The sequence below is a fragment of the Balaenoptera acutorostrata genome, chromosome 16, assembly GCF_949987535.1.
Source record: "Balaenoptera acutorostrata chromosome 16, mBalAcu1.1, whole genome shotgun sequence".
Classification (NCBI taxonomy): domain Eukaryota; kingdom Metazoa; phylum Chordata; class Mammalia; order Artiodactyla; family Balaenopteridae; genus Balaenoptera; species Balaenoptera acutorostrata.
The window spans coordinates 34,231,620-34,244,985 of NC_080079.1; the positions used below are offsets into that span (position 1 = coordinate 34,231,620).

At 35.6% G+C, this 13,366-nt stretch overlaps 1 protein-coding gene across 2 annotated transcripts in view; it reads left to right on the forward strand.

Moving 5' to 3' along the window:
• Positions 1-13,244, forward strand: part of LOC103021005 (protein FRA10AC1) — a 40,320-nt gene extending 27,076 nt beyond the window's left edge. For both annotated transcript variants that reach the window (XM_007187477.2, XM_007187478.2), the window contains 2 exons: positions 10,789-10,867; positions 13,076-13,244. In XM_007187477.2, coding sequence (XP_007187539.1) covers positions 10,789-10,867; positions 13,076-13,118 — 122 coding nt within the window. In that variant the 3' untranslated portion in view covers positions 13,119-13,244. The remainder of the gene's footprint in view (positions 1-10,788; positions 10,868-13,075) is intronic.
• Positions 13,245-13,366: the final 122 nt, after the last annotated feature.

The window sequence follows — 13,366 nt, forward strand, 5'->3', positions numbered from 1 at the left end:
AATCAAATAAGGATGTGAAAGGCACTTTGAACACTGTAAATCAGTACATAACCTATAAGTCAGTTTAACATTGTAACACTGTGATTTCAATTATGGTCTGTGATTTTTCTCACTAGCTTATGAGCTTCTTGAAATGATAGAGGTTGATATGTATGTTTCCTCAGAACCTAACATGGTGCTGTGCACATACAATTAGTAAATAACTGTTAAATTCAAATCCAAGTCAACTGCTACTTTTCCTCAGCAGTCCTTAAGCTGTCTAAGCCTTAGTTTTTTCATGTGTAAAATGGTCATGATAATCGTACCTAGTAGGTCATAGGATTTTTCAGAAGTTGAAATGAGATAATGCATGTAAGCAGTTTGCATAGTACTTGGTACATAGTTAGCTATTATGAAGGTTACTGCTAGTTGCTTTTTTAGTCCATAATAAAGTAGAGTCAAATTGACTGTAACTTAGAGTGAATTGGACTTAAATTAGGTAGGTAATGGTAGATTGAATGAGGTTCCAGCCAATGTTAACATAATACTTGAACAGGAGAGGGCTGCCTTGCTCCAGCTATGAAGAGCGTTAGATATGTTATGTTCTTAAGCACATTTTTTTCTTCTAACATGTCGTGATACATTCAAGTATATGTATTGCCAAGTTTTTGACTTGGTAAAATCGATAGATGTTGAGAGGAAAAATACTGATATTCTGTTGTTTATTGACAAATGGTATTTGAAACAGAATACCTTTTTTGTCTCTAAATCATGTTCCAAATTTCAAAATAAATTTTAATTAATAAGTGTGAGAATCTCATTTGAGTTTTTAAAAATTTTTATTTATCCTCATGTGCCAGTAAAATATTTAGTGTATTATATCTGAGGATTTTGTAGTATTCACTATTATATAACATATTTATATCGTAGTATGATACTATGTTAATCATTGCATATTCCAAATAAAAGAAGAACTAATCCCTACCTTGTAAAAGTTTATTCAGTACCTCCAAAACAGATAATTAGGTAGCTGGATACTCAGGGCTAGGGATGGGGTTGCACCCCTCAAATTATAATATATATGCATGTGATCTTCCTTATAGATGTTTTTCCTTTAGTGTTCTATATTTCAGTAGGTGATACCTCTGTCAACCTAAAAACTAATATTGGAAATCAGGAAATTATCCTTGATGCCTTCTTTTTTTCTCATTATTTATGTAAATACTATCAATTTTACCCCCAGGGTATGTATTTCTCATGTTCTCTCTAGTCTAGTTCAAACTACCATGTTTTCTCATCTAGGCTACTACTATATTATCCGTACTGATTCTAACACTGTCTTGTCATCCCACCTCCCTCTCCTTAATCCATTCTCCATCTAGTAGTGATTTCCTATGTTCTTAGGATATAACCAATATCTGGACAAGGCCCAAAGGCTCTCTATATGATCCAGCATACAAGGCTTGTTTATCACTACTCTTCACCTTACGTTCACACTCCACCCACATAGCCTTTCAGTTTCTAGGAAATGCCGAACTTCTTTCTGTTTAAGGACTGTATAGGTGCTGCTTCCTCTCTAAAACCTCCAGTCCCATCCTAACCCATCCTTCAGATTTAAGCTTAAATGTCACTTCCTCAGGGATCCTTTCCTGACCATGAATCTAAATTCGGACTCCCATTTATAATGCTGTCACAACCTTGGAACTTTTCCTTCATTACACATATGACAATTACATAAAACATGAGAACAGGGGTTCTGTCTGCTGTGTTCATTGCTCTATCCCTAGCACCCCACTAGCACATGTAAGGCATAAATAATAAAGAATAAGAAAATGAAAGACTTGAAGATTGTTTCAGGGCAACTTCAGAGATAGAAAACCAAAGCAGAGTGGAATTGAGACATCTGTGTCTTATTTACTGTTTATTCAGAGCACCTTTCATAGCAGAGAGCACAGGATATAGTTCTTTTTTTCAGCTTCTTTGGTATAAAGCAGAAAATGACAACATCTTAGCAAACTTTTAGGAAGACCATGTAGACCTCTTTAATATCTTCTCATCTGGGATCGATCATCTGGAACTAGGTTGATCTTGATATGATACTTTCTTGCCAGGCCACCTTAATTTGGCCCAGACTTGAATAGTAATTAATAAATGCTTAATATCTCAGCTGCATTTGGACTGTCGGCATTCCTCAGAACAGTTACTTTCTTGATCTTTTTCCTATCTTTTCAGCCTCTCCTCAGCCTCTTGACTATAATTCCTCCTCCATCTTACCCTTGTTGGAATTGCTCAAGGCTCTTACAGAACTTCTTTTTATTCTCTCTGTTCTCCCTGTGTGATCTCATCAACCCCGATAGCCTTAGGTTACCATCATACAAAATGTTAAATAAGTGGATGGATGGATGGATAATTGGATGGCTAGATAGCTGAATGGATAGAGAGGAAATGTAAGAAAGATCAAAGCTTGACTTTCAGGACCAGTCTGCTTTGGCAGGTGTGAACAGAACAGGGTATTTAGGTAAATTGTCTGGGCAGGAAGTTCAAGATCTTATCCCTCCCACCTCCACCCTGCCCCCAAGCTCAGTTCCTTGGATAGGCCTTTTCTGACACCCTTCACCCCACTCCTCCAGGCAAGATTAGGTCCCTGTTAGCACGTTCTGATAGCACCCTGCACTCTTCTTTAGAAATACGTATCACTCTTGGAATAATTTTTCTGTTAAGGAAGGGACTGTGTGACTTGTTTAGTTCTCTATCCCCAATTCCTAAGCACAGTGCTTGCTCCACATAGTAGGCATTCAGTAAATGTTAGGTGAGTGAGTCAGTGAAATGAACCAGTTTCTCAATGTTGAAAGGAACATCAGAGATCAGCCCTGGAATCATGATCAAAAATATTTTCTATGGTTTCACCTTTCAAAATATGGTCCTTTGCACTGTCATCACTTGGGAGCTTGTTAGAAATGCATAATTTCAGACCCTTCCAGATCTCCTAAATTAGAGTTCTCAGAACGATTCATATGTACAATAAAGGTTAAGATGCACTGCTCTTTATCATGTATTTGTTCTGCTTTAGCTTCAACACCTCCAGGGAAAAGGAACCCATTTTCCAAAATACTCCTTTACATTTCAGACAGCTGTAATTGCTAGCAGGTTTCTCTTAACATTTAGCCCAAACGTACAACTTCTTCCTTCTGGTTCCAATTGTGTCCTTTTTTTAACCTATTGACACTTGGAAGCATGTATTATTGTTCCTTACATGACAGAGAAGAATACATTTCTTTTGCCATTGGAAGTTTAGCTATGTTTTTATTTGCTCTCTGATGACTAGGAAATAAGTAGGAGTGAAGAAACAATAACATAAAGCAGTTGTTGCAGTCCAGGCCTTGGCTTCCTTTGGAATCTTTACCCTGTAGTTCTCACACCCTCTTGTCTGGCCTTAAGGGGCCATTCATGCGACAACTTGGGCTAATTATGAGACCTGTCCAGGGAGGTTGGAGGAATTGTTACTCTCCATCTGTCTTCTGTTCTTTTTTGATTTAGCAGCCTTCAGAGATATTTCCCCTGAGGTCTTACTGCAGGAGATTGTATAATGATGATTTTTTTAGATTACTTTAATAGATCTTCAGTACTTTTTCTCTTTCTGTTTCCCTCACTGGGTAAACCATTGTAGAATTGAAAATGTTTGTTTTATGACATAATTTTTTTTTTTTTTGGAAATTCACGTTCTTTTATTTATTTATGACTGTGTTGAGTCTTCGTTTCTGTGCGAGGGCTTTCTCTAGTTGCGGCAAGTGGGGACCACTCTTCATCGCGGTGCGCGGGCCTCTCACCATCGCGGCCTCTCTTGTTGCGGAGCACAGGCTCCAGACGCGCAGGCTCAATAATTGTGGCTCACGGGCCCAGTTGCTCCGTGGCATGTGGGATCTTCCCAGACCAGGGCACGAACCCGTGTCCCCTGCATTGGCAGGCAGATTCTCAACCGCTGCGCCACCAGGGAAGCCCCCATGACATAATTTTTTGTGTGATTTTCAGTTACAGAGAATTCTCACCTGTACGTGATCATCAAAAAAGATTAAGAAAAGGCATTTATTTGTAAACTGCTTTCAGATGTTGAACATCTGTAGATAAAATATTGTTTGTATTGCAGCTAATCTATGAGGGTTTTTTTGGGTTTTTTTGTTTTCTTGCTTTTTTTTGTCCTAGCAACATGAGATTTTTTTTTTATAGGTGTTCATTATTTTTTATGTTTTGTGCTAGGTATTCCAGGCTGTACAAGAGCATAAAATACCCCTCCCTAAAAGAATCTAACATTTTAATTAGGGAGATAAGTCTAAGGAACAGGAAAGATTAGAAGACAGTGAAGTGCTTTCCTGCAAGACTATACACTAGACTATTGGGAAGAATTCCAGTTATAGCTATAGCTGTTACACCACTGCAAGGTAATTCTTGACAAAACAGTGCTGGGTTTTTTGTTTTTGTTTTTGTTTTTCAGCACATTCACTCTCAGTGAAATCAGAAAATTCTATCAACAGTATCAAGTTTTTATTTAATAAAAATATACAAATTCAAGTTATTTACAATTTGGGTTTCCCACAAACTGTGACTTGTTTTGATGTAAATTTTTTTTGTTGTTTTTGTACTGTGAGAAAAATCATAGAAAAAAGAGCAAAAGTGTATTTCTTCCCCAAATTAGAACATTTAAAAGTTTCTTATGTCAAGTATAGAAGAGCATAAATTTTTTTTTCAGTAAATACAGTGGATAAACATTTTAACTTCACATCATGAAGTATGAAGGGAGAGAACAAGAGGGATGAAGTTGGGATAGAAAATATTGGGGAGGTGGATTAAAATTTAAGAAATATTGCTTATATTGCACAAGGCTGAGTGATCGCTTGTCATTTGGTGATTTTGATTGATCAAATTAAATATGTGGTTTGTACATAGAAAGCAAATGTTAGCAACGGTTGTTACTGGTCAGGTTTTTAATAAGTCCTGTAGTTTTCATCAGATTGGATTTCATTGAATATTTGCTACAAATTTTATTGTTTTTTCCCTGCAACATTCCAAAAAGTATTCACAATGACTTACAAAAATATATACTATAAGATTTTTTTAAAGGTGAAATCAAAATAATGGAAAAATAAGATAGAATAGGAAAGTAAAGCTAGAGGTAAAATTAATACAGACAAATATTTACCAAAAAGTCTTGCATGATTGCAAAAGTAGATCACAGATTTGTCACTGTTCTTCCTAACAACCAAACCAAAGAAAGGAAACCACCAGTAGAATGATTAATTGTACCCATACAATATTAAAGAGAACTCACAGGGTGTTCAGCTTTTTCCAGGCAGTTTTGAGAGCAGAATCTACTGTGGGTTCATAAAAGGGGGTATCCATTTGTGATATAACAAACAGTAACCTTGTATCTCAACAGTAATACAATGTAGAATTTCTTAAAGAACTTGCAGTAAATAGGGTCTAACAAAGTGTAGTTCAATAACATATCTAATTTATGTTATAATATCTGGACTTATTTATAGAAATTTAGAGATTTGAGACTTCTAGCCTTACTTGTAAATTTATAAACTTAAGAATTAATTTTTTTCTGATTTTAAAGTAATATATATTTATGTGGCAAACTCAGGAAAATATTTAGTAATTGCTCCAAAGAACCATTCAATTTAAACTTTATTAGCATTTTAGTATATAATTCTTTTTTTTTTAGTTTCATTTTTTAAAAAAAATTTTATTAATTAATTTATTTATTTTTGGCTGTGTTGGGTCTTCGTTTCTGTGCGAGGGCTTTCTCTAGTTGTGGCAAGCGGGGGCCACTCTTCATCGCGGTGCGCGGGCCTCTCACTATCGTGGCCTCTCTTGTTGCGGAGCACAAGCTCCAGACGCGCAGGCTCAGTAGTTGTGGCGCACGGGCCTAGTTGCTCCGCGGCATGTGGGATCCTCCCAGACCAGGGCTGGAACCTGTGTCCCCTGCATTGGCAGGCAGATTCTCAACCACTGCGCCACCAGGGAAGCCCCTAGTATATAATTCTTAAGGAGAATTTTTAAGTGTTCAGTAATCAGAAATTTTAGAGAAATAGAATTTTAAAGATATTTGCTGTTTAAAATTTTAATGAAGAGGGAGATATCAGTGGAGCTATTCCTCTAATTTAGGAATACAGCATATTCCTTATGAATTATTTTACTCATACCATTTTGTTTTCAACACATTTGAAGTGTCCTTAAAGCACTGACACTTCCTTTCTCCCCATGTGAATCCTAATCTATCAGTACCTCCTTCTTCTAAATTAGATTAAGTTTCCTGACAGCTTATAGAACATAGCCAGGCATGAGACGATAGACTTAAGCTATCTGAGGATGGGGTAGCAAGTATATATATTTTTAGAAAGCATACACAGGTTAAAATGGGAAATTTTATAGTTTTTGCCAATTTCCAACTATATGTTGCAGTGAGAGGTGTGAAGGCCTATTTAATGTAAAAAAATAACATTGCCCTTCTCCAATTCCAATTTTTATTAAAAAATCTTTTGGGGAAGGGTCTTGACTGACTTGTTTATATTCATTCTTTCGTTTCCTCTTCCTTCCTTCTCCCTCCCACTGTCCTTCCCCCAGCCCTCTCAAACCTCCCTCATTTCCTAGAAATAATCTTATGTCTCTTCACCCTCCTCAGCTAGGTCAAACTTCTAGTGGTAGGGAGAGGAGAATACTGTAGCCAACCTGAAGAATCTCTAGCTTAGCTTGGTTCTTGAAGTAGAACCATTTCAAGCAGGGGACATGTACCTTGTTATAGTTTGCCAAACCCAGATATCTTCTCAGGTGGTCAGTGACCTGTCTTAGGTGGTCTTGGCAATTTTACAACTCAAATTCTGCTGTTTCTATTATATATTTCATTTCCATTTGGATAATATTCAGTTACCCTTTTACCCTCATTTAACATATGGATTATTTACACCAGATCCATAAAGAAAAACCCAATTTCTATGGGGAAGAAGAATTTTAACTTGCTTTTGTTGATTGTCAGCCATAATCGCAAGTGGTTTAGTTGTGTACCTCATTTAATCATAGTAATGGGCATATAATAACCCATTTTGCAGATAAGAGAACCAAGACCCAGAGAATTTACATAAATTGCATAAGGTCAAATAGTTGGTTAATGGCAGAGCTACGATTAAACACAGGTTTATAACTCCAGAGTCTGCTCTGTTACTTATATCATCAATAACTGTTCATCAGTGAATCAAACGTTAGTCCACTCTTTATACCTCAGTCTGGGCAGATATATTACACAAATCCACATTAAATGATTTGATCTGTGTCTCAGTTCTATCTATAAAATGGGTATAAAGAGACTTGACTTCATTGGATTATTATCAGAGTCAAGTGAAATAATAAACATGTAAAGCATGTGTCTTATATGAAGTAGTCTTTGATAACCTGTAGCTATTATTATATCAGAGAAAAGGAAAATACTGGACATTAGATTTTGTGTTTGTTCTTCACAATGGGTCAGATCAAAAGTTAAGTCTGTAAAAGTCTGACCTGTCCATTGTTTTCATAATTGGAGACTTGGCACTTCTTCAGTAGGCCAAGTTATTTAGGTATGTAATATCCAGAAAAACCAAGATGATAGACCTACTTGCATTATTCAAAGCATATAGGGAAAATTATATGCAGTTTGCATTACATTCTAAAAGGAACATTGAAATCTTAAAACAGGTCAAGAATAGAACAACCAAAGTGTTGTCAGAACTTGAAATGTTGTTATAGGAAGAAGGTTGAAGGAACCGTAGATGTTTAGCTTAGGAAAAAGTGAAGAGGGAAGGGGTAAGGAGGTAGACATGGAAACTGTAGATATTTTCAAGACTGCTACTATGTAGGAGACTTATTTTTGGTGGCTGGTTGGCAGAACTAGAGTCTATGGATAAAAATAGCCCAAGGACAGATTTTTGCCTTAATTTAAGGAAAAATTTGTCAATTAGAACTATCTGAAGAAAGGAATGGAGGAATGGGCTGCTTCAGGAAGTAGTGAGGTGTTTAGATTGGACAGCCACTTGTTATTGGAAGTATTACAGTAAGGTGTTCATTCACTGGATAAGGGCTGGACCTCCAAGCTCCCCTTCCAGTACAGAGTCAGTGACTTAAATTCTGATCCCCACTTGTCAATAATTACTGTGTAGATTTGATACGGATAGAAATGCAGGTATCGTTTTGTGTTGCCCGTTCTTCTAAATGTTATTTCCTTAGCAGCACCCTTCCCACCTCTGGCAGGTTGTAGCAGTTATCAAAAAAGTGATTTGTAGTTACCGTCAACCTCATGGAACTAGGTGTTTTAGATTCGTAGTTAAATATTAATAGATTCATAGGGTTGTAAGGGACCTTGAAGGTCATATAATCCAATCTTGTAGATTTGATTCTCTAAGGATATTTGATCACTTTTTCAGCATGTCCTCTTTCAAAGAGAGTTATTTTATAATGTTACTCTAAACTGATTGTATTTTTTAGTAAAACTGGATCGTCTGCTATCAGAAAACTGGTGTAGGAAAGCTGGCATGTGGGCAGTACTCTTGAGAGGGAACAAGAAAACAGGTGGTTGTAAGGCCTTTTGAAATTAGCTGCCCACTTTCAAAGGCCTTGTAGGTTTGTTCTCTGACATCATTAACAGGATAACACCATGGTGATAACTTTACTAGGCCTAATTAGTTTTTCTGTGCTTTCTTTATCTCAGTTAGTGAATTTTCATAAAAATAAGAGCAGAAGACTGTTTTGTTTGTTTGTTTTTTGTTTTTTGTTTTTTGGCTGCGTTGGGTCTTGGGTCTTCGTTGCTGCACACGGGCTTTCTCTAGTTGTGGCGAGCAGGGGTCTACTCTTTGTTGTGGTGCGCAGGCTTCTCATTGAGATGGCTCCTCTTGTTGCAGAGCATGGGCTCTAGGTGCACAGGCTTCAGTAGTTGCAGCATGCGGGCTCAGTAGTTGTGGCTCACGGGCTCTAGAGCGCAGGCTCAGTGGTTGTGGCACACGGGCTTAGTTGCTCCGCGGCATGTGGGATCTTCCTGGACCAGGGCTCGAACCCGTGTCCCCTGCATTGCAGGCGAATTCTTAACCACTGCGCCACCAGGGAAGTCCCAAGCAGAAGACTTTTTTCTTTTCACATATTCAGTTTGGGACACTGGCGTTCCAGTGCTGGCTGTGGTTGAGTGGGAATCTTATTCCCAGAGCTTTATAATTTTATCATCTTCGTGTGTCAATCGTTAGAAGCACAACCCCCACTCCCTTTTTTTTTTTGCTGTTTTTGTAAGAATTTGTGCTAGAATAGATTCAGTTAGGACCAAAGTTCAGAGACATGTTGATTCAAGGATCAAAGTCCAACAGGAAAAAAGGCTAGAACCACCATGGCAAATCAGTACTGTTTTATTTTTGTGTTGTGTTTAACTAAGGTACATTCTTATTGACAGGCCAAATTTGTGTCAAATTTGTCAAATTTGTTTCTTTTCCAGACTAATGGTCATTATTGGAGAGGAATTATTTGCTAACATAATTACTTTGTGGCATATAATTTTGTTGTCTCATAATACATGTTTCAGTATTTGATAATTTTTAGTTGACGAATATAGGGCGATTCATTTGAAACGTCTATTTTGTTATGTTTTAAAAATAAAATACATTGTTATTACTGATCTTTAAAGGTAATACATGATTGTTGTTTAAAATATAAAAAAATTTGGAAATGCTTAAAGAGTAAAACTATCCCAGGCCCACAAGTAATATAATCACTGTTAAGTTTGGTTGGTCCTTACAAACTTATTATTTATATATATATATATATGTGTGTGTATGTGTATTTATTTATATACACACACACACTCATAAATAATAATATATATATCTATATGTAGATACAGTGTTTTAATACAAATTGTATTATACTGTGCCTGCTTTCTGTAACTTCTAAAATTTTTGATAATAGCATACACATTTTTCTATGGTAATTCAGATGTGCTATGGTTTTTTTTTAATAGCTGTATAGTGTTTATTTAACCAAGCCTTAATCCCTAATTGGTGGGGATTTAACTTGTTTTCTTTTGCTGTTGTTGTTATACAATGGACATCTTTGTACATATATCTGAGGTGCTCGTTTATTCTAAGTAAATAATTTAGTTCCTAAAAGCAGCATTGCTGGTCAAAGGGTATCTATATTTTAAAGTGATCTATATTGCCAGATTTTCCTCAAGAAAATGGTATTTCCTCCTAACAATGTATGAGAACATCTGTTTCTTCATTGAAATGGACTTCCTCTAGTTAATGTAATCAGCATTAATTTTTTTTTAAGTCTGACAAATTTTTTTTCATAATTTAACTAGCTAGTCCTATATACTAGTTCAGTTCTTAAGGTCTTGATCCTAATGTAAATACTCTCTACAAAAATCTTAACCTGCATGTCTTTTGTATGATCAATAAAAATAAGAAACTAAATTAAAGACAACTGTATTGCAAGAGATAATTCCTTTATAATATAGAGTTAATATTGGAATTGTTACTTTAACTCAGTATAACTTATAGAAGTTTCCCATGAGACTCTAAATCCTTGGTCTGTTTGCTGAGGCTCTTTGGTATATCTCAGCTTATTATCTTTCAAAAGAATTTATTGGTCTGGAAAAGTGCATTAAATTTTCAGAGAGCCATAAAAGTTGAAGCTAAACCACAGGTACATCTGGAATTTATTTAATTGCATTGGTGGGTAGTTCAAAATGTGTTTTAAATGTAATGTGCACATTTTTAAAAATCTCTTTTAAATGAACAGGAAGCGCTGATGAGGAAGGAAGTACTTCAGAATCTGAACTTTGGAAGGGCCCACTACCAGAGACAGATGAAAAATCACAGTAAGTCCTGATAATAGTATTAATAGACAATGATAATGCGTACCTTCTCCATCAGTCTAGGAAGCTATGACCACAGCCATTTTTGATAACAGTTAATGAAAAACTTAGCATCATGAATGTCTTTTTAAAGCCAAGGACCACCTAGCCTGCTAAGGTCAGAGTTTTTTCCCAGCCATTCTTTATGGCCATAAACAGCCAACTTGTCCAGCTCCCTCTTGGTGAGTAAATCTTTCCTCAGCTCACATTGTTTCAGAGAGATGCTGTTTACTAGCTTCCAGAGCAGCCTATCCATGATATTCTGATTATCATAAACCTATACAGGGGAGCCCCTTGCAGATATATACAGGTGTATAAGTCTTCTTGCCAACAGCCACCTTAGCCCCCAGAGATACACAAGTCAACACATGCATTGTTCTCTGCTATTGGTTGGAAGAGCTGTCTGCATATAGGCTGGAATATTATCAGTTCTTCTCATATACTGGGATGTTCACCACTTGAGCTTTATCTGTTGAAAGGGGATAAAATAATACCTACTACAAAGAGTTTATTGTGAAGATTTAATAGAATAAAGAATGTAAAGCACCTGGTCTGGCACAATAGCTACCAATATAGTAAGTGCTCAATAAATTTTAGTCCCATTTTGTTACTCTAGGCATATTGGTGCATAATAAAAGGCCTGTTGAATCAATCATAATTCGCTAATTTAAGCTGATTATAAAACATATTGCTAATTATATAATATGTTCTCAGTGTAATAGAATTCAGGTATGTTGGAAAGAGGTTTTTTTTAAAAAAAAAAAAAAGATTAGTTTTTTTCTATGACCTTAACCTTTATTTTTTTCAGCCAAATAAAGAATTCCCAAATGAATCGTCATTATAGATCAGATTATAAAAAAGGTATTGCTATCCTAGTAAAACTATCAGCTGAACTTTTGACCATATAACTTTCCCTTGAAGAGCTGAAAATGACAGAATAGGTCTTGGATTCAACTCACCTTTTTGGCAGTAAAGATACATGAATAAAGTCTAAGAGGGATTTCATAATCCAAAGCTCTTTATGACCTTATAAAAACTTGACATCAGGTACTGACATCTAAGTTCACACAGAAATTCAGCTAATTTCATATATTTAAGTTTTTACTATAATTTTAAAAATTCCACTGCATTTTGCTGTCATGCTTTGGAAAAGGGACAGTAGCCAGGAGAATACCAAATTGTAGGTAATTTTAAATCAGCTTTATCTGATTCTGGAATTAATTTTTTTAAAATTTGAACATGGTTGTGGTGGCTCTATGCATTCACAATTATTTAAAATCAAATGATGGAGTCCCATTGTGAATCTCTGATCTAAAAGAACATTTTCTGAAGAGACTGGTACACAGAATTTGTCTAGCTTGATTCTCTGTTCCCAGAAGGGAGAAAAGCAATTGTACTTACATTTAATCTTCAGAACAGCTCTATGAGGAAATGTGATGTTCTTTATTTTATAGATAAGGAAACTGAGTCCAGAGAAGTTAAATAACTTGCTTGCTCGGCAAATAAGTGACAGAGCTAGGACTTAAAAAACACTGTCTGACTTGAAAGCCTGTGCTATTTCCATTGTACTTCTCTGGCTCCTAGCACTAATATTTATTTAGTACTTTACAATTTTCATAAGTGTTTAACACATTATAGTTTAATATCTCCTTTCAGAGTTCTGTTCTTTGTTTTAGACATAATCTTCACTGCTACAGATACATATTTACTCTTCTCAGAGTAATAAAATCTGCAGCCTAAGCAGATTTTCCCTATTCCTAGGAGTAAGACTTGTATTTTTCCTTAAAATCGTTTTTTTCATTCATTTTTTGATCACGCTATAATTTGAAATGAGAATGAACAGAGTAAGTTATAAAGTCAACCAAAAAGTAAAGAGAAGCAATGACATTTCACAAAGTACTTCAAAGTAAAATCTTAGGTAATAAATACGTTCAGGGAGACGTGCCAACATCTACATTTTCAATGTAATCAGTCTTGGTATAGTTATGATTATTTTAGAAGCCGAGAATTATTTGATACCTGAATCATGAAATATATTGCTATATAAATGAATCAGCAAATATGTTGGATTAAAATATTTTATTTTTATTAATCTCATATAATGTGTCACCTAGTAATTTTTTTCTCTAATTGTTGATTTTAATCAATATGTATACTTTTTCTTTTAAATAGGGAAGAAGAATTTGATGAATATTTTCAAGGTTTATTTCTGTGAGATGGAAGAGGGATGCCTACATTCCTTAACGTGAAAGTATACTTTGAAACTCTTCACAAAATTTTGTCTACAAGTTGCAACTTGAGTGGTTTGTCTTTGGAAATAAAAACACAGCTACTCTCAGGATGTCAGATGCTTTGGAAGTTTTTCAGTTTTATTGGAGGCACTTTTCCCTATTTATCTTTTCAGTTGTTTATCTACAACTCTGTTCCATCTGTAGCTCCTAGAGTATGGACCTAGTACATCCT